Source organism: Cavia porcellus, unplaced genomic scaffold (genome assembly GCF_034190915.1).
Source record: "Cavia porcellus strain 051 isolate PalLab524CR breed Dunkin Hartley unplaced genomic scaffold, mCavPor4.1 scaffold_7, whole genome shotgun sequence".
NCBI classification, from domain to species: Eukaryota; Metazoa; Chordata; class Mammalia; order Rodentia; family Caviidae; genus Cavia; species Cavia porcellus.
The window spans coordinates 62,303,729-62,325,888 of NW_026947490.1; the positions used below are offsets into that span (position 1 = coordinate 62,303,729).

A 22,160-nucleotide genomic window follows, 5' to 3' on the forward strand; every position below is an offset into this window, starting at 1 on the left:
AACCAGGTACTTTTCAATTTACCCATGTAGACAACAATATATAAAAATGTGAAAATGAATAAAAAATTAATACTCACTTCCACCGGCAAACCCACTAGTGGCTGTTGCTTGCATCACCTCTCTTCTGTAATCCCTATCTTTTGGAAAGCTATTAACTGCCACTTTATTTGCTTCTTTTTGTCTCTGTTCTCTAAAAGTAAGAAAATATAGTCATAAAAATCACATCTAGGTCTTAAGTATCCACAATAACTTCTGGCCAAATGCTACAAAATGTTACACAGAAAACAAGAACTGAGCATCATCTCTTATTCAATTGCTGTGGGTGATGGGATGTATCAAAAACTAAGTTTTCACTCATGGCAAAACCTTATCAATTATTCATACTAACCCTACAATCAACTTTTGTAATACCTCTTCTATGTATGTCAGAAAAACGACATGAAAATTATAGACTTCAATCATGTGAGAAATATGCATAAATACAGATGAATACTTTTATTAATAACTGACTCTTCCAAAGGCTCCCAGAACAGTTCCCATTCTGCCCTGTCTGCCCTTAACCGAACCTGAGAAAGCACTAGATAAGGGGCCAATACATGAAATTAAAATTAGGAGTGATGGGTGTCATCATAATAAACCTAAAATTAGAAACTTTAATGCCATCAGATGTTTAACTCATAGAATTAAGAAATATTTAATTTGGTTACAAGCAAATACCTTTCAAGCCACTCTTTTGGTTTTTCCCACTGTGAAACTTCTGTTCGGCAATTGTAGTAGTATTTTTTCCCAGAGGAGCTAATATGCTCAGACCAGTCATCTGCAGAATCGTAAGGCTTAAAAATAACGTTTTTAAAAATTAGAAAATGTTATATAACCACCTGTTAGAAAATACTGCCTGTCAATGGCTGTCCCAGTACACACATGGGAAAAGATATTCATACTATCTTTACCTACAATCTAATTACTAACATATTTAAGTCCACAAAAACTTTCAGAGAAGCAGCACTGAAAAAAGTAACTTTAAACAGATTAATAAATATTAGCTTATTAGGCACAGGAAGAACATGAGATCTTTATGACTCTAAGAAAGCCAAAGCATCCCAAAAGCTCATTACCACAATTTTAATTGCTGGAACTCAGTCTCAACTATTATGGCATGACATAACTGGGCCTACACTCAAGGCAAAACAGCAACAATATGCATTGCAAAAGAATGGCTGCCCACACGTATTGTTAGTGGAAAAAAGGGGCACAAAAAAACAATTTAAACAGCCATTTGTAAGATATGAATTTGTTTCATCCTTAAAATTTATGAGACAAAATCAAGTATTAACTAGAATTTAAAAACAGTGTTTCAAAATTTTTCTGATACAGTCTCTTATATGTATTTTTAAGCAATGTGAAAAATACAACAAAATTAGAAAAACTTGAAAGGCCCAATTAGGTGCCTCTACTGGTTGCTTTGTTTTGCGACAGGGTCTTTACTGGATATAATTCTGCAGGCAGCACCCCTCAGTGCTCCATTACAAGTGTGTGTCACCGTGCCTGAGTTTAAATACCTCTATTGGGCCCAGAACATTTGGTAAAATCTCAGATTTTCTTCTAGTTAAATTCCTTAACTGTTTTCTCACAGAAGCTTGTGATCAGTCTGACAAAGTTATACTAAGGTAGCCTATTCTGGATTCAAAACAATGAGGAATCACACAACTTTAAAGCTGCAGAAAATAAACACTTATTCACTGCTAACTCTCTCCCAAGTCTTAATTTTACCCATAACAAAGCAAACTTAAAAACTATGTCACAATGCTAGTGATAAAAAAGAAAGGCTCAAAAACTCTGGTTTCCCAATGCCAATCTTTCCGCACTAAATTGACACCGCATCTGGAAGTGCCTTAGTAAATTTCAAGGCTATTGAAAACTCATGTTGGGCTGGGGATTTAGCTCAGTGGCATAAGCGCCTGCCTTGCAAGCAAGCAGTCGTGAGTTCAATCCCCGGTACCAATAAAAAGGAAAAAGACAAAAAAGAAAACTCATGTTTAGAGTCTTAGATTACATTCTGAAATAATGATGACACTGGTTATCAGCCCTGTGTCTCCATGTCTATAGAAGCAGTGGAGCATTAATTCTCAATCTTCAGCTTTCAATAGCTACAATCAAGGTTCAGGAACCCAATTACAGAAGGTCAAGGCCAAATTAAAAAAAAAAACTTTTCTTCATCATCTGTATCTGAATTGTGTAAAATTATCCCTTTTATGGATGTAATCAAATATATGGTTTACCCGACAAGCTTGTTACATGAAGTTACTGAATTATGGAGAGATAAATGAGATCTGAGGTTAGCAGTCAAAGGACTCTTATACTAGAGCAGATCAGTGTGGTCTAAACCATTGCTCATTAGTGATGGTAAACTGTCACCGAGGAGGCCTTAAGGCATTGCAAATGTTTTGGTGGGGGTGGGGCAGGGTGCAATCAGCCCAACTAAAGTAGGGCTATGCTTAATCAAGGTCTGTATACATTTCAGATTTTTCTAAATTAGGCCTGAGATAGTAGCCAATGCAGGCTCTCCAGCAGAGGTCCTTTCACAAGACTAAAACTACGTTCATCACATCACTAAAATGATTTTATTTTTCCCCCTCATTGTGTCACAAGTGCATTTACCCAGAAAGCACACGTAACATTTGATACCACAGAACACCTAAGGAGCAGGTATGAAATTCTGAGTCTATATCAGGGACTAAGGAGATAGTCAATGTCTACTTTCACTTAGGAAGCTGCTGCCTCATGTGGTCCTGGGGGTGGGGACCTCTCAAAGACAGCTGGATCTAGAGTTTGTGACTAACTCACTGTCTAGTGCTGGGATTGGTGGTGTGAGCGCTGTACCAGCCAGGGGCCGGGAGCCAGCATACAGTGTAGGGGAGGGAGGGAGGCTTGCTGCTCCCTCGCCACACCGTGTTTTTGGTCTTGCTGCCAGCCACCATGAACTTGCCCCTTAGTAATGCCACCCTGCCCTGCAGCCTGCTAGCCAGGTGCATATGGACTGAAACTTTCGTAAACTGTAAGCTAAGTAAGCCTTTCCTTCCTTCATTTTATGCATCAAGCATTTTGTTTTTTTGGCTGGGAACTGAACTCATGACCTTGTGCTTGCCAGGCAGGTACCTATGCCACTGAGCTATACCCCTGGCTCTCATGTCAAGTATTTTGTATCAGCAAAAGAAAAAAGTAACCAAAACAGTTACTTTTCATTAAAAAGTTGCAGGCGTGGTAATGCACACCTGTAGTCCCAGCACTCGAGAGGCTGAGGCAGGAAGATCCTTCAAGTTTGAGACCAGCCTGGGATACAAAGGCTAGCCTGAACTAGATAGTGAGATCCTGTCTCAAAAAGACAAGACAAAACAAAACGAACAAAAATCCCACAAGCACACACACCAAAAAACTCCAACAAATTAACATATAATAGGTTTATGGTTGATTTTAAATAAAGATTTAAAAATCTGTCAATTTTTAATATAGTACATTTTGATGATGAAGCCCATATAAAGCTTTCTTTAAAAAGAAAGCATGAGAATGAACACTCTAGATAACAACAGTTACTAAGGTATCTATCTAATCTCTCCTTGAATTCAAAATGTCTTCTTGATCTGCTAGGAAAATGCTATTTTGTTCCTTAGAAAAGCATTCTCCACATCTATTCTCCAAAGTTGTACTACCACTTCTCTAAAACTATGAAAAAGTTCATCTTAGAATTAACTTATGAATTGTTAAATAATAAGTCATTAGATACCAAAGATGGCATACCCTGTTATCAAAAATTCTGATAAATCTTTTTTTATTTAATCAAAGCACCAATTCCAGAAAGATTGGTTGTAAACAGGAAATTTTAGGGCACAAACTTTAAAATACACAGGAAACAACTGAGTACAAGAAGGATAGGAATATGAATACATCACAGAGGATTGAACTTAAAGCTTCCCAACAACTTGAAACTGGCACTGAATATTTAGAAGGGGAAATCACAATCACAGTATTTTTAAATAGGAACACTTTTTCCCTAAGAAATTAAGAGCCTTTTTTTCTTAACAAAAAAATCAAATATCCATGACTAACTTAAAACTACCGTGTCTGTAAGTCCTATTGTGACTTTCTTTTTCAATTGGAAAGGAACAGAGTAAGTCTGTCCTAAAGATACACCATGAAAAATTTTTTTTACCAGGATGTGTGATGTAGAATAAATGTTCCTGATACAACTTAGCAAGGAACTAGATAGTAATATCTTAATCTAAACCTGTAAAAAAAACATTAATTTCCCTTCACTTTCAACTGTTATGAAAAGACCAAAAAAAAAAAAAAAAAATGCCTGGATAATCTAGGTTAAAATGGTGTGTGACCTGTAGGTTTGAGACATACCTAGGTAAATGGATGCACGTTGAGACCATATTCTTAAATGGAATAAATCAGACATGTATGTGTAAATATTTCACTGTTTATCTGGTGTCAGAAAGTATAAATAAGGATCAAAATGTATATTAGGTATTAAGCAGGAAGAAAATGTTCAGATAGGGAGGGGAACAAGAGAGGGAGGAGGGGGAAAGAAAAGGGAAAAGTTTTTTTAAAAAATGAGAAAAGGAGGAAAGAATGGAAGCAAAACTTTTGTAAATAAATGGGTTGGGGGAGAGGAGTTGCAAGGAGAGTCACGGAATGGGAAAAAAGAATCAAGTTGTATCATGCACAGGTACAAATTCTCTGATAAATGTGATCATTATGTGTATTTAAAATGTACCAATAAAATCTGATTTTTAAAAAATGATGTGAGCTGGGTGTGGTGGTGTACGCCTGTAATCCCACACTTAGAAGGCTCAGGCAGAAGCACAGCTGTGATTTCAAGGCCAACGTGGGCTACAAAGTGAGTCCAAGGAAGCCAAACTATATAGTGAGAACCCTGTTCTATTGCCAAATATAAATTCTACTTATATTCTTTGATTATAAAAACAGAATGAAAATTAATTTTTTGTTTACTAGTTGCTCAAAAATTTCTGTTAGAACTGATTTGGGTGTATAGTGCTGGGGTCAAATCCAAGACTTCCAGCATGCTAGGCAAGCACTTCAACCGGACTAGCTACCATTCCCCCACTGAAAGTGGGATTTAAAACACAAAGTTGAAAATCACAAAAAAGCTCAAAAGCTAATTCTCAGTTAAAATTAAATTTCCTGTTTGTGAATATTATTCACACGACCAGTGTGTTACAATATAATGGAAAAATCCATCACAACTGGGAATTAATTATGAATTACAGTGGATGTCCAAAGAAAGGAAAATCCTAAGTTTGCAAACATGTAAATTTCAACCCATTCTGGAAATGTTTTCCTAATTTTTCACCACCAAAGAAATTTCTTGGCATCTCTAAGATTTCACTGAATCAATACATTTCTGGATAATTTAAACAAAAATTTGCTTTCCCCGGATAAATAATTTTTACACAAAAGCAGTATCTGCATGAGATGCCACTGTCTAAACAGCAGACAAATACTGTATTAAATTATCAGTGATAAGCAGATCTTTAGATTGGTGTTGCTTGAGCCACTTTCTAGGAAGGAGACTAAAATCCCAGCACACAGATTATGACAAAACGACTCATTTCAAGTACTATAATTTGATGATCAGTGGCACCTGTAAAGGTACTGCCTTGTGTCTTTCTGCTGTGACTCCAGTGCAGAGAAAACACTTACATCTTATTTAGCTTGCTGACTTTCTGTCAGAAGCGTTCAAGAGAAATGAAAGTTTTCATCTCCCTCTCCCTAGAACTAGCTCCAGGTGGTCAGAAGTAGTACCACCAGCTTTGTGCGACTCATCTGAACACTGAGTTCTAGTAACCCCAACTTCTTCCTTCTGTTATATGGCCCTGTAAGTTACCTTAGGGTTCTTTTGCAGTCCCCAATTATTGAAATAACTACTTAACCAATCCATGTATTAAACTTTAGCATGATTTCTGTTTTCCTAATTGGACCCTAATACAATTTTAAAGAACTAAATTGAAACTATGTTTTAATTTTCTGCAGCAATGCACTATCTCTGTTCAACAAAGGGCAAAAAGTAGTAAACCCTGAAAGTCTTTCAATGCTAATTAAAGTATGATAGTCATCTAAGTATCAAAGGCAAAATTTGCTAAATTGTTATCCTGCAATTTTGATGGCCTTCTAATAGTTTCTTTCCCATAATAATTTTTCACAGCTCTACTAATTGAGATGATTTTTAAAATTACAAATTTGTCACTATACCAACGATATCCTTTAGTAGCTCTTCACTAACTTTCTACATGATTTATATATCTTGGTCAGATATACAGCTGCTTATGATCTGGTCTCTACTTATCTCTGTAACCAAAGTGTCACTTTTCCGCACAATCAAAATTCTTGCAGTTTACCAAATGTTCTATATTTCACACGTACCCAACGAAGTATTCTTCTGTTTGTAATACAAACCCTTGAGCTAGCTAATTTATATTCAACCTTTTGGGGAGCATTACTTATCTGTTTTTTTTTTTTTTTTTTTTTTGAGGATCTCATTATGCAGTTTAAGCTGGCGTTGAGCTCACTTTGTAGCCCAGGACAGTCTTAGACTTGTAATGATACCCCTGCTCAGCCTCCTGAGTGCTGAGATTACAGGTGTGTGCCACCACATCTGGCACATTACTTATACTTTAATGTCTCCTAATTTAAGCAGACAGTTTCTGTGTTGAGCATTCCCAAAGCAACTTTTAACAGGTACTGTGCTGTTTGCTTTTGTTTCCACTACTTTCTTTTAAGATGGGCTACATTATCTTACTTTTGTGTCTCTACAAGCTCCCAAGTCTAGTAAATTGAAATCTTATTAATTTGCCAAATGAATATACCAAAATTTTTATTTGAATCTGTGACACTAGAAATTTAAAATGAGTAACAATTAACCTAAACTTTCAAAAATACAATACCTCATTGGGTTTAGTGCTCTCGAGGACCTTTTTAAACTACAGACTCTGGTGGAATATACAGTATACAACACATAATAAATATATGCTAGAAGGTTGCATGTTATGCAAATCAAGTCATCCTAAATCTTAAAGAAGTCTTAAGGTTTTTTTTTTTTTTTTTTTTTTTACAAAATCGCAGATATCACAAAAATTAAAATTTTACTTTGCACAAGAGTGCTAACGAAGTATCAAACACACTAAAGGCAGCTTCGATCAAAACATTTTTAAAGACACTAGATCTAAGATTTGCTGTGGGATTTTTTTCCCAATAACTTTTGTTAAAAAATTGGGCAAGTTTAAATACTTACTGCATCTGAAGTTTTGCTCGGATTATTGCTTGGATTAGAAGAATGTGAATTTGAACTATGAAGAGCACTGTGGTTGTGTGAATTTTCTTGTGGAGAGTAACTGGTCCCTTGAAAAATAAAGAACAAAGTGAATTACAGCTGCATTTCATCTGGTTTTAATCATACTGTGTGATCACTGTAGATGTTTAAATCTACAGTTTTACATGAACATAAGCAATATAGAATACTTTAGTATTTATGACCTTTTACATGTGGTTTAAAAATACGTAACTGAAAATCAGTATCATTTCTAGAAACTTGTAGATTTTTCGATTTAAGTTTTGACAAAAAATGCCACGTATAGACAAAAAAAGCACAAAAACTCAACTGACATGAAAACTAAAAAAAGATCATTGTTACCAGTGTTTCTACATATCAAGCCAATTTTGACTGTAATACCATGAAGTTTTCAAAAATTTAATAAGTTTAAAGGAGGGAACCAATTTTAAATGGAAAAAATAGCCTAAGTGTCTTCTAACAGATCAACTCTACCTAAAAATCGTCTAAGAATACTACTTCTTCTCCCCACCACCCCATCTAGTACCAGGGATAGAATTCACGATCTCACAGTTTCAGGCAAGGGCTTGTGTTGCTGAGGTAAATCCTTCACCACTTGAGTGGTCTCAAAACTTTACAACTCAAAGATCATCATGAATAGGCGTTTCTCAGTTATTTTAGGAAAAGCCAATAGATAAAAACCCAAACTTGCAAGAACTCAAAGAGATCCAACACACCATCTTTTCAATTTTATTCTACATACCTAAGGAGGTTTTTAGTAACAACGCAGTGCAACTAGTATTAAAAAAAAAAAAACAAAAACAAAACACAACAAACAAACCTGCCAGTGCTTTGAGACTAACCAAAATGAACAACAAAGTGAGACAAATAAACTTTTAAAAAGGTCCAGTAGGCCATGAATCAGTCAGAGTAATAGCATACGGGAGGAAAAATACTATTTCAATCAACAAGAAAAGCAGAGTGGCACAATGATGACAATACATGCAACAGATAGACTGAGATAGACGATGATGACTAAAGCATGCAAGTAGAAATAGCAGATCTATGCAAAACCAGAATTCAGAATAAAAGCAGCCCAAATATGTGAGTTTAGAAGCCTTGCATTTGAGGGCAAAAGTACACGAACTTTTCAAGTAATAATAATTTTGAGGTAGCAGCTTATAGATTAAGTACTGAAAGAAAAGTGATAATAGTCAATATTTAACCCTTGACAAAAATTCTCTTATAAGGGAAGAGATATACCCCCTAAAGCTACTTGTGTCACAAAAAAGGGGATGGACTTAAGAATATACAATATTTACTTAAAGGACAATGTATGCGGTGTAACAGCAAATTTCCCAAGCAGCTCTTTGCTGGAAAGGCCTAATGATTTCTTCATCTACTTATTTTGCTATATTCGATCTACATACAAACCCAAAAGCCCCCTTACAATACAGCCCATAATATAAGTCCTTTAATAAGTAGCTAAAGAATATATAAATTTAGTGTGCTGACAAATTATCAGAACAAGTCTGATATCTTCATTAAGGCTTTTTGCATTGCCAGCCCTTGGCAGGCATGTGGGTACTTGGATTTTCAGAATTCCCACAATTGATAAGAACTGCTTATTGAGCCCAAGCTACTAGCATGCATAATATGGCTTATTCTGTACACCTGCTTTTCTAAGCAAGAGCCTACATTTTTGCTATGTGTTTGACAGAGCATACCTATAAAACTGACCAAATTCAATGTAAACACACCCTTGAGATTCCCTGGGAAGATAGGGTTTGAGTCTTCATAATTTGCTGCTGGAAGATCAAAGGCATTCTTTAATCTCAAATTATTGTAAGAGGACCTTTTGCTTGCACCCAGATTACTCCACTGTGTCCCATTTCTCCCTTTGCTGAGTCTTTGCTCAATACCTTTCTTCTGGAAGTCACAGCCACTACAGTGACTACACACTGGCTCTTGAGTCTTAAGAGAATCCTTGAACCTAGGAATGGGGTAAGAATCCCTGAACACTTCCTAGAGCAAAGAAAATTTACTTCACGTTTTCCAAAATATCTTTTACCTACCCTAAAACTTCCATTTTTCAGACATAACTCAACTGCCCCCCCATAAATCAGCATGGACTATTAGAATAGAATATATAGTATATACCAAAAAAAGTGTATACATATTTCAGCAGTTCACCATACCCATAAATGTCTGGAAGCTAACAGGCATCACTTTAAGCACCTCTTATAAATGTAGAGGCTAGTGGTTACTTCTATGAATCTCATGATGTCTCAATAAATTTGGTATTAAAATATTTACAAACATTTTTCTTTCCCTGATAACATACAATTTTTGGCAGACTGTGTGAATTATAGTTGATATTTCTATGGAAATTCCCATAAAATAGTAATGGAGGAAAGGCCAATACACTACCAGTGGCTGAAATAGCACAAGTAATTTATTAAAGAAACATTGGATTAGATGCCTCACTCTGACACTCTTGAACAAAATGGTCCATGATTAAATCTATGAAGTAAGAGGGGCAAACTAAAGATTGGTTGGAATAGACTTAATGCGCACTCTGTGAACAGAAGGTATTTGATGGAAGAAAACAAATACTGGGAGGCATTCCAATCAATAACTTCTTACCTCTAAGAAATGGTAAATCTTCCACCAGAATGAGAAGATACCAAGTTTTTAAGTCTAGCTTTTGGGCTTCCAGAGTGCTGGACATAACAATCAAAAATCATAAGCATCAAGGAACACTAGCCCAAGAGTTTAAAGAGAAAAATAAATCAGCTATTAAGAAGGGAACTCACTTTCAGAGACAGTAGCTTTTTGGATAGGGATTGCATTGCTCATTCTATGGGAAAAATTCATCTAGACTACTGAACAAAAACCAATACTTTTAAAAAGGGAAAGGATTAAGATATTTTTAGCAGTAGTCTAAGAATAAATGAACATTCTTAAATAAAATTCAAACTCCAACTAAAACTTTATCCAAAGTACAAGTGGTAAAGTCTTGAGATTCCAGTCAGAAAGATACTTTTAAAAAAACAAAGGGAGGGTGAACATAGGTCACAAATGATGCCACAAAATAAGCTAAACAAAGTTAACTCTCTTGCAATAAAAGCTGTTACAACAGCAGACAAAGCATTTTTGGGGCTATTTCATTTGAGCATTTTACCCTCTCCTTGAAACTTTCAAAACTGATGTGACAGAGAGCCAGCAGATCCGCCTCTGCCTGCCAGGCACTGCCACCAGAAGGCCCTTTCCTTAAGGGTGCCCAGTGCAAGAAGAGAGAGCCAGGGATGGCTGCCTCTGCCTGCCAGGTGCCACCACTGAAAGGCCTTGTTCCGGGGAGGCTGGAGCAGTCAGAACCAGTAGATCCATCTCTACCTACAGGGAGCTGCCTGGAAGGCTCCTTTCTGCAGGCAGTCAGCAGGCGCAGGGACACACAGCCACATAAGCCCTGTGCACCTGTAGGCCACCCATTGGAGGCCTTTGGTTCCCTCAGACAGTCATCACTCAACAGCAGAATTAGACAAATACAACCCTGTGTGTCTGTCACCATTGTGGGAGTCCCAGTGCAGACACACAGGCTGAAAGCAGCAGCCCCACCTCTACGCACCCCGATCATCAGGGAAGCCCCAGTGTAGCTGCACAAGTCTGAAGAAGCTTGCTCCATGCCCTGCTACCTCCCTGTAAATCTGGGGTTAGAGGAACCCAGGTTCCTGTCCCATCCCCCTACATCATGGAGGGGCAGCCAATGTGTGAAGTGCTTGGGGCCCCACAACCAGCTTGTTGGGAGGAACCCAGGAAAATGTCAAGACGAAGCAGCAAAAGGCAAACTCAGACCTCCAGCCCACACAGAACAAGTCTGAGAGATAGAGTCATGGACGGAGGTCACACACCTGAAATCTTGAGAGGATAGCAACTGAAGTAAGGAAACAACATGAGATCGTAAAAGCAGTCAAATCAGAAATAATGTCTCAGGGATAAAAAGAAATCACAAGCATACTGAAAGAATTGTTCAGTAGGTTTAAAGAAGACAGACAATAAAGAGGAGCACAGGAAAATGATGGAAACCTTGAATTAATATGGAAAGGAATTACAATGCATGAAACAGATTCAAAGAGAGATTCAGGAAATTAAAAACTCAATGGAAATCTGGCAAAATCACTTGAAAGACACTGAAGATAGACTTTCAAACCTTGAAGATAGGATTGCAGCTAGTAATCCTGAAAGGAAAGACCTCCTAAAAACAACATGGAAATCAGAAAATAACTCAATGACTGCAAGATGACGTAAAGAAGCATAATTTAAGAGACGTGTTGGTGAAGAAGCAGGGGTCAACACAAATGAAATTAAAAAGCTATTTACAAAAGTAATAGAAGAAAACTTCAGCTGGGCGTGGTGGCGCACTCCTATAATCTCAGCACCAGGAACAGCAGCAGACAATCGCCAAACAAGATAGGCATTTGAATGAAGGGCAAAAGTGGAGGGCCAACAACAGGAGGATAGCAGGGCAGAGACAAACCAATGTATGCTCGTTGTAACCATTAATGTAGATGGCCTCAGGTCAGCAATAAAAAGAAACACAGGGAGAGTGGATCAAGAAACAAGATCCATCGATATACTGTATACAAGAAACACATTTAACTGGAAAGGAAATTCATAGACTGAAAATCAATGAGAAAACAACTGCTCTATGTGACAGGAGACCAGAAAAAAAAAAGCAAGAGTAACCAACCTGCCCATCAACCACACAATGGATAAGATACCGTGTTTCCATGCAGTGGAAAGCTACCCAGCTATAAAGTAGAATAATCTCAAGGCTCCTGCAGGTAAATGGACCCAACTGGAGATCATGTTCATGGGTGAAATGGTTCAAACTCATATGCGTGAACCCTAACGTAAGAAAAAGAAGCAGTTAATGGGATCCAAAAGCAAAAACGGTTTATTGTAAGAGTGATAGGAGAGGAAACACCTGGGGAGGGGAAAGGTAGTTAACTACTGTTAATTTCTTATTATCTTGCCTTGAACTTCTGCATTGTTTTCACAATTTTGTTAGGTTTAGCTTTGTTCTATCTTGTCTTGTTGGGTTTTACTGTCTGACAGCAGCTATTCTGAATATAATGGGATATATTATGGTAATCTTGGTTTCCTATTATTTTGCTTTGAAGTCTTATAATACTTTCATTTATCTGTTTAATTGGTTTTACTGTTTGGTTTTGATTTTAGTATGTACGATGGTATGAAGTTATTTTTAAGAAAATGAGATATTACAGTAGGTATTGCTAATTTCCTATCATCTTGCTTTGAAGTCCTACCATGCTTTTGTTCTTCTGTTGACTGGTTCTATCCTGTTGTGTTTTATTTGACTTTATGTGTGATGGTATGGATAACTTTTTTTGAGGAAAATGAGATATTGCTATTATTGTGTGTAAAAGTATGGTCAACTATTTCAAAGAAAACAAGAGACATTATGGTAGCCACTGTTGATGTCCTGTTGTGAAGTCCTGTGTTGCTTGCACTGTTCTGTTCTGATTTGCTTTGTTCTGTTTTCTTTCCTTTTGTTTTATTCTCTTTAAAAAACAAAACAAAACAAAAAATGATGTGGTGCATGCCTGTAATTCCAGCACTTGGAAAGCTGAGGCAGGAAGACTGCTATGGGTTTAAGGTCAGCTTGGGCTACATAATCAAGTTCAAGGTCAGCCTGCAATACACGTAAAACCTTGCCTCAAAAAGAAAAAAAAAAAGGCAAGGACGGAAAAGAAAAATTACTCTTAAAGAAAGTTAGTTTGCTGCTTCCTGGACTAGTCAATGAAATATAACCAAACTTTTTTTCCAAAACTGTCAATATTCAAAAGGTATTATAATCCCCAGTTAGCCCCAATCTCAGAAGCTAGACGTAACAATGAGAAGGATATAACCTACAGTCTGAGAAAGATACAGCCTTGGAACAGAATTCTGAGGACGGGGTCACAAAGTACAACAAAATGAACATGACCAAGCAAGAAACCAGCATTAATGTGTAGAAAAGAGAACTTGGATATTAGAGAGAAAGCAGATGAGGGAGATAGTATTCTGAAACACCAAGAGAGGCAAGGAAATATAGACTTTTTCAAACCTGCAATTAATTTTCACTCTCCTTCCCTAGGGGGGAAAACACACACAAACAGCTTTTCATATGAACCAACACAATTTCAGTATTTATGGATGACATCCTGTAAAGCAGCTAACTGGTCACTTGCAGGAGGGGAGAATAGTATGGTCAGCAATGTGCTGGCCTGTGATAGTCCACTATTGTAGAATGTCAGACCTGAACTGAACACTACTCTGCAACAGCTGTGGCCCACAGAGTTACTCTGCGCTTGAAACCAGACTCATGAATTTAGATTTGATGCAGGTGTAATTTCATACTGGCTCCAAAGACTCAGTACAAGAAGAATACCAAATATCACACTAACATTTTTATATTGATTATATGATAAAATATTCTGTCTATACTTAATGATACATATAATTAAAATTTACTTCAGATGTTGACACTAAAATTTTTATATACATAGCTCACTCATCTGCACTACAATACACACAGAGGGGCCCACTGACAGTTAATGAGTTATGTTCCCTCGTGGCCCTCCCATTTTTTTCCTAGACTGGAGACATCTTTCTCTGTACAAAGAAACAAAATCTTATGGCATCTGTGACTTTAGTCAGAACATGACAACCACAGAATTCCCTACCAGATCCTCTGATGAATTCTAAAAATAGGAATGTATACAAAAACAGTTATACAATGAATGAAAGAAAAGGCCTCACTAATTCCCTAAATTGTTCAGGCTTGACCTTGCAATCCTTCTGTCTCAACATCCTGGAGTGGCAGGATTACAAGCATTATGCCAGTTACCACACCCAGCTACCACAATGAATTTTCCAGGAATATGACTGCTATGCAAACCACAATGTTTAGAACTTCATGCTGTTTAGAACATATACCAAAGTTTACAACCTGGAAAAAAACTCACCACTGACAATAATGCTACACATAAAACATTATTTCCTTTGGAGCCATCTGTGTTTTCCATGCTCTTAACACTTGTAGGATAAATACTGTAAAATGTTTTGTATCTGTACAGTTAAGTATTATAAACAATAAAAAGCAATATAACAATATAAATGAATCTTGAAGATAATATGCAAACTGAAAAAATCCACACAGGCCACATACTATGATTCCATTTATATGAAACCAGAAGTGGCTATCAAGAAAGAAAGTCAATTAGTGATTTCTTATTGGGGACAAAGAGTAGACTGGGAATGATTGCTACATAGTTTCTTTTTAAAAGTGAGGCAGGATGAGCATGGTGGTAGCATGCCTGTAATCCCAGCACCTGTGAGACTTGATGTAGGCCTACCACTTCAAGTTCAAGGCCAGTCTGGGCTACATAGTGAGTTCAAAACCAGCCTACAGTTTTGATCCTATCTTAAAACAAAACAAAGGCAAGGAAAATGTTCAAAAACTAACTTGGTGAATGCTACATAAATATGAAGATAATAACTAATGCCTAAGTAGATGAACTGTATGGCACACAAACTATACATCAATATAACTGTTAACAAAAACTAACTATACCTTGTATATGACTCTGAATTTCTTAGCTTAGACATGGCCCTAACTCTTAGTTGATCTCAAAATTAAATCTATGAGATGCTTTGAGAAAATGTTACATGGCTATGTAAATACAAAATACAATGAATGCAGTATTTTCTTGTAATAAAACAACTTTATAAGGCTCTGAGAATTACTGATATAGAAACTTTAACCATATTAAAAAAAAATTACTGACATGATACAACATGGATAAACACAGTTCACTACACTAAGTGAAATAAGCCAGTTACAAAAGATCATGCAACATATCAGCATAGATGAAATAGATAGATGAACAAATATCTATAGAAATAAAATGCATCTATAATCGAGTTGGGAGTGGAAAGCAAAAATGGTAGTGACTGATGGAACTAAGGAAGGAAATATGGGGTAACTAATGAGTACTTCTTTTGGGGAGGTGGTAAATATATGAGTTATATCTCAATTTTTAAAACTACCATGTTACAATATTTTTTAAAGGGGCAGCTGAATCTAACCAGGATGAGCAAAGCCCTGTCCTGAGGCAGAAGGATCACTAGGAGTTTGTAGTCAACCTGGTCTACATAGTAAGTTCAGCCAGCTTAAACTACACAGCAATACCTCATCATCACCACCACCACCACCACCTCCTCTGCCCTTACACCCCACAAAAAATCTGTAAGAGGATTCTTTCTAGAGAAATGCCTTCCTAATTTTTTTCCTAGTTTCTTAAAACCACAGAATTCTGGGCACTGGGGATTTAGCTCAGCGGCATAAGCGCCTGCCTTGCAAGCAGGTAGTCCTGAGTTCCATCCCGGGTACTGATACAAAGGAAAAAGACAAAACAAACAAACAAACAAAAAACCACAGAATTCTGTTACTGATTCTTTTTTTTTTTTTTTTGTTACCTATTCTTTGGTTGCTAATTCACAAGCTAACTTCTATAATACCCTTTCCTTGATCAAAGAACGTAATTCTGCCCATATCTGCCACTACCATTTTGAAGTCACTATTTCTTTTATAGCATTAAATCATAACACAAAAATGTCTGACTTATAAATCAGACAATGTCCACAAGAGAAACACCTTGAACACAGGAATATATTCTATAAGTGTAATTCTGTAATTACAAAATTAGCTGGATCTGTCAGCAGACTAAAACACGTAAATGCATCAATGAGAGCTCATTATTTTGAAATGATGCTATTCTTACTACAATTACGGCAGTAGATTGAAGAACTTCCAGCCTAATTATGTTCTTGGAACCTGTGGGTTCCATACAATATCATTTAAGAACAAGCAATACAATGCCTGTAATTCCAGATACTTGGGAAGCTGAGGTAGGAAACTGAGTTCTAGACAACTTAGCATGAGTCTGCCTCAAAATAAAATAATAAAGAAAGGGTTGAGGATGCAGCTCAGAGGCACATTCTCCCATCTCTAGAGATTAGCTGTCAAAAATCTGTAACACAGTTCCCATTTCATAAGTAAACATGTACACTTACTTTACATTTAAATGTAACTTCTACGACAAAATAAAAAGCTTCAGGACATACAAAACATCTGCAACATCCACTGAAAATATAATTCATATATAGATATATATAACTTGTTACTAATAAATTACTTCAGTCTCCTATACATCTAGGTATCTGATCACACACAAACATATATATCAGAAATTGGAAGTGTGTTCCCCAAAACTAAGTATTAAAAAAAGGTATATTAAGCAAATTTTCATTATTGCTCATATGTCTCAATCGAAAACTTTGTGCCTGTGTTCTCAAATGTGGAAGTTGTCCATCAAAGGGGAAAATAAACACTGCCATGTTGTCCAAAACAACTCTGTACAGATTAAGACATAAATGCAAATGTTACTAATACAAAGTATGTTAATAAAAACGTATGCCCAAGGAATCCCTGACAAACATTTGCTGGAGATGGCTAGTCTACATTATCAATTTTACTACAATATACTTTGACTTTTTTTTTTAACACTGGTACCAGGGATCGAACTCACGATCACACGCTTGCAAGGCAGGCGCTTATGCTGCTGAGCTAAATCCCCAGCCCTATACTTTGGACATTATAGCTCCACTCTTCCTTCAGACCCATTCTTCCTATTTTCTTCCAGCCTCCTTATGCAATCATAGCTCCAGTTAAGTAATTCTTACAATGTGCTATCTGTTCCAAAGATTCAATCACAAAGGCAACCAGTACCAAAACCTAAAAACATATCAAGAACCAAACTGGGAATGTAGCTCAGTATTAGAGGACTGGCCTGCCATGAACAATGTCCCAGAGGTTTGATCCCCAGTACTGGGGAAGGAGAGGACTGATTTTTAACAAAGCATTAAAGATGAACTCTAGGAATAGATAAATGTTTCCTCAAAAAGAAATGATAAACCTGCAACACCAATGATTTTTACATAATGATCATTCATTACCAGGCATTATCTTTCAATATCAATGAGAACAACATTTCCAATAAGCCCATCCTTACTATTATTTTTTAAAACTGCAATACTACTTTTATCTGGTTTTCTAAATATTTAAATAATCAGAAGCTACAGAAAAACATTAGGAAAGATAACTCTTCTCCTTACAAGTTTTTTTCCTGTATGTAATGGTGATGCCCAAGGATGAAATCACACATATTACTGTGTATGTGGATATGTCTACTTATAACCCAGACACATCTTCATTCACTACTTCTATTAATATTAAACTCCACATTTACATGCATATGTATGAGACAATACGTAAGTATAAAAGTCAGAAAGATATTTATGTTCTCTACCATTTTTCTGGTTAACTCAACTCATAAGAAACTGTACCTAACAGTGAAAGAATCATACAAAACAAGAGAGTATTTCCCAAAGTGACTTTAATACTTTGGTCATTCTTTTAAGATCACGACACACAATGTATTAATCATTTTTATCCTGTAATTATTGTTACAAAATTTTTTTCATAGAAGGGTACTTTTTATATTTTACTAATATACATATTTGTATTACATCAGAATCACAAAGTCACACTAAAAGCAGACTTTGAAAAAGATGACAGTATGACATCGTATTTCTGTACTTGCCCTCCACAGCATTCATCAAAGTAACCTTTTTACAAGAACCAAGAAAGGAAATATAAATCATCATATGCAACAAGAGAATAGCCAGATGGCATTGGAAATGCCTTCTCCACAAGGATATATTCCTTGTGGAGCAGGAATATATCCATGACATGCTACATTAAAAAAAGGAGTTTTTAGGGCTGCCAACCTTACAGTAGAGGTTGAGTGGTAATATATTTCTCCTACATTTAAAAAAAAAAAAAAAAAGAAAGAATAGCCAGAACTCAACCAGCACTGGCAAAGAATTGAGAAAAAAATTAAATCCATACTGAAGTACAGGGAGGACGTAAATTCCAATTCCTCCCAAGTCTACATATTTTGCAGATTTATGGTAGGTAGAAGAGGTGGTAGAGAAGGGTTACTTGTCCCATTAAATTGACTTTTTTGGGGGGCAGAGTGTAAAAAGCAGAGATCTTCCTGAATCAGAAGAAAGCCACCTCCGCATGGACCCTTGGATGGAATTCCTTGGAAAGAGTATTCATCAAGTACAGAGAAAACCTCACCTCTCCAATTTGTCTCTCCTCCAAATACGTATTTTTCACACTTCTTTCTCTAAACTCTGCTTATAAACCACCAAATATTAAGAGTACAGTTAAAATACTGTCCAGGAGAATAAGCAGAATCAAAGTGGATTTAACCACACTGCCTGCCTGTAAAAACACCCTACAGAATGACATTTATCAAAATATGCAGAGACATCCCATGAAGAGCCTATACAAAAACCAAAAGAGTATACGTACAACATAAATCGTTGAAAGAAATACTTTTAAAGAATTCTCAGGAAACCAAACTGAAACAAAACAAGAAAAGAAACAAGAAACAGGGGCTGGGGATTTAGCTCAGTGGCTTAAGCGCCTGCCTGGCAAACACAAGGTCGTAAGTTTGATCCCCAGCACCAAACCAAAAAAAAAAAGTGCAAAATATGGGGCAGGAACTGGAAGAAGTAAAGAGGAACACAAGAGAAAGGATGAAATCATTGAAAAAATGAAAAGCACATTAGAAGTAACAATTGAATTAACACTGCTTTCAGCAATGTCAGTCATAAGGCACACAGTACAGAGAAGTATCACAAAGCATACAGGACAAAAAGACCAAAATAAAAGCACTAACATGTCAGACAATCGCAGGTGAAGGAGACATGCATAACTGGAGGCCCTGAAAACCAAACCAGAATGACACTTAAGGAACAAACTACCAAGAAACAAATGAGAAACTGAATCTTCAGGTGGAAACGGGCCTACTTCAGGTGGAAACGGGTGCACCAGGAGAAAGTACTACAGTGGTAGCTCGGTTCATGAACTTAATTTGATCCTCAATTCTGAAAAAGATGGTCATGGTCTTGTTGGCCACCAGATACAGAACTTGTTAACAAAAGTACAATTCTGCCAAACTATTCACAAACAAAAGTATTCATGAACCAAGGTACCACTGTAGTAAAGAACTAATAAACCTGTATCTTCTGTATCTGCATAAGTTGATGATTTTTTTGCATCAAAAATTCTAAAAGGATGCAAGCTGAAGCATGTTACTTATAAAACAAAAATTAGTTGATGATAGATTTCAACAATAAAACTAAATAACAGCAGGTAATGTAATAATGTACAGAGAGAAAAAAAAATAACTCAATTTTTTTCAAGCCAGTATGTCATTCATGAGTAACATTATTTGGAGGACACTGAAGGACATTTTCAAGTATTTTAAGAACTAAAAGACTGAAGTATCCATAACTTAGTGACACCCACCTGTAATCCCAGCACTTGGGAAGCTGAGGCAGGAGGATCACTATAAATTTGAGGCAGCCTGGGCTACAAAGTAAGTTTAAAGCCTGTATGAATTGCACAGTGAGATCTTGTCTCAAAAAGACAAAAAACAAAATAACAACATGAATTTCAAAAATTGAAGTAAGCTTGCAAATACAATAGCTATCAGCACTTTGAAGAGCAAAAAAATGCACTGAATCACCTGCTAATGATCTGATCAATAACCATTCTGATTATCAAGTTTTGTTTTTTTTTTTTTTTGGCCTACCAGGGATCAAACTCATGACCTTGCACTTGCCATGCAGGTGCTTGTGCCTGTGAGCTAAATCCCCAGCTCCCCAGTGTTTATTTTGATTATTGTTTTGTGCCAAACCTTAACCTGAACAATTGACACCAAGCAAGTTTTAATTTACTTAAAATACACTCTTTCATCTGTTTAATTTTACACAAGCTATCACTGGTAACTTAAACCATGGATAAAAAGCACATGTATGTATAGTATCCTTGTTTTAATATTTAATTCACTGAATATTTACTATATATCAAAGCTGGTAGGAGACAACAAACTAAGAGAAAAATTAACTTCTTTCTGGAGCTTTGACTAATTTCCCCAACAACTTAAGGTGCTCTTAAATTAAAATATTGTAATTCCTATTGTATGTAGTTTCATACTCTTTAGCAGCCTGAACTTTCTGGTTTAACCTCCCACGTAATTCTAATAAAGAACCAGTCTTAAAGACTACAAGTCAGCTGTAGCAGCATGATACTCTACAATCTTGTCAAGTCTCCTAAACCTTCAAAGACAAATTAACATACAGAAATGCACAGTAATTTATTCTAAATGTTTTTTTTTTAAATTCTAAGTGTTTTTTAAAAAATAGTGGCACTATAATAGGGGATGGAACTTTGTTCAAATGTCAGAATCTAGATTGCATCCCTGGTTTAATTTCTTAATTTTAAAATTACAGAGTACCAGCAAAATGTACCTCTGAAAATAGTAGCTCAAGAGACTGATCGTTGGAAAATCACTATCTTACTATATTGGGCAAATCCATACTATAAACTGTTCCACAAATTTTTTTTGAGGGAGGGACTAGGAATAAAACCTAAGGCCATACTACTGCTGAACTGTATCTCAGTACCCCCCCACCCCTTTTTAAAAGTCACGGTCTAAGATGTCTAGGCAGGACTTGAACTTGAAATCCTCCTGCCTCAATTTCCCCAAAGATACCACTACATCCTGCTCACAGTCCATACTAACCAAATATTAAAGCATATGTTGGGGCTGGGGATTTAGCCCCATAAGCAGCATAAGCGCCTGCCTTGCAAGTGTGCAGTCATGAGTTCGTTCCCTGGGTACCGAAAAAAATATAATGTTATCCAAGAAGAGTCACATTATTCTAGAAGCAAAATGAAAAGGAAACACTACACTCACTGGTACTCCCCATTGGCTACATGTACCAAAACATTTTATTAGGATCTGGTAATTAAGCGCCTTCCCTTAAAAGTAGTTTAGGTATTTCTGTAAATAGAAAGAAACACTCTGATAACAATAATAATCTACAATAATACACTTTCATAATCAACTAATATATGGTTCAACTTGCAAATGTTCCTAAAAATATGCAATGGGATGAAAAGTAATAATGAATGATTAAAAATTTTTTTAAACTTATGAAAGACATATTTTCAGTAATCCCCCTCAAAATACATGCTCCTCATACTTCAAGCCTACTACCCCATTACTATTTTCAAAGCAGTTCTTTCAGGTCCCTTTTGCATCTTTAGCTGACCTTTGTCCTGAACTGATTCTAAATATGTCCTTTCATGGTCATTTTGACTTACTACTTATCATTAAAATAAGAACGCACTTCCTTATGTGTAGAGAGAATGCTGGAGGCAGAGGCTGAGCCCCAGACATGTGAAGCACATGCTCTACGACATTCACACCCAATCCCAGGCACTGGCAATACATTAACTGCACAGACAGTTTTCAAGGGAATTATGCTCAGGGAAAACAGTCAATTTTTAAAAATCAGTGCTGTGTGATTCAATTTATAACGTTCTTGAAAGGACAAAATTATAAAGGCCAAGAACAGATGAATGGATAAAGAAGGTGAAAAGCTATGACACAGCTGTGGCAATAAAAGTAGAACAGGAGACCCCTGACTGGGAATGGTCCATTAACTTATGTAATAAAACTGCGTGCACTAAATACATATCCTGGGATATACAATCAATTTACACTAGCAAAAGCTGAAAAGGGTCAGTTTCTTGACTGTG

At 36.4% G+C, this 22,160-nt stretch overlaps 1 protein-coding gene and 1 pseudogene across 8 annotated transcripts in view; one reads left to right on the top strand and one right to left on the bottom strand.

Moving 5' to 3' along the window:
• Wac (WW domain containing adaptor with coiled-coil) overlaps nucleotides 1-22,160 on the bottom strand; it is a 75,141-nt gene that overhangs the window by 24,827 nt on the left and 28,154 nt on the right. For 6 of the 8 annotated variants that reach the window (XM_063253706.1, XM_063253707.1, XM_063253705.1 and 3 more), the window contains exons 4-6: nucleotides 7,313-7,419; nucleotides 718-833; nucleotides 78-190 (exon numbers count right to left, since the gene is read on the bottom strand). In XM_063253706.1, the coding sequence (XP_063109776.1) occupies nucleotides 78-190; nucleotides 718-833; nucleotides 7,313-7,419 (336 nt within the window). The remainder of the gene's footprint in view (nucleotides 1-77; nucleotides 191-717; nucleotides 834-7,312; nucleotides 7,420-22,160) is intronic. The other 2 variants (XM_063253709.1, XM_063253708.1) reach the window with 1 other exon arrangement.
• Nucleotides 18,165-18,307, top strand: LOC111756458 (small nucleolar RNA U109; annotated as a pseudogene).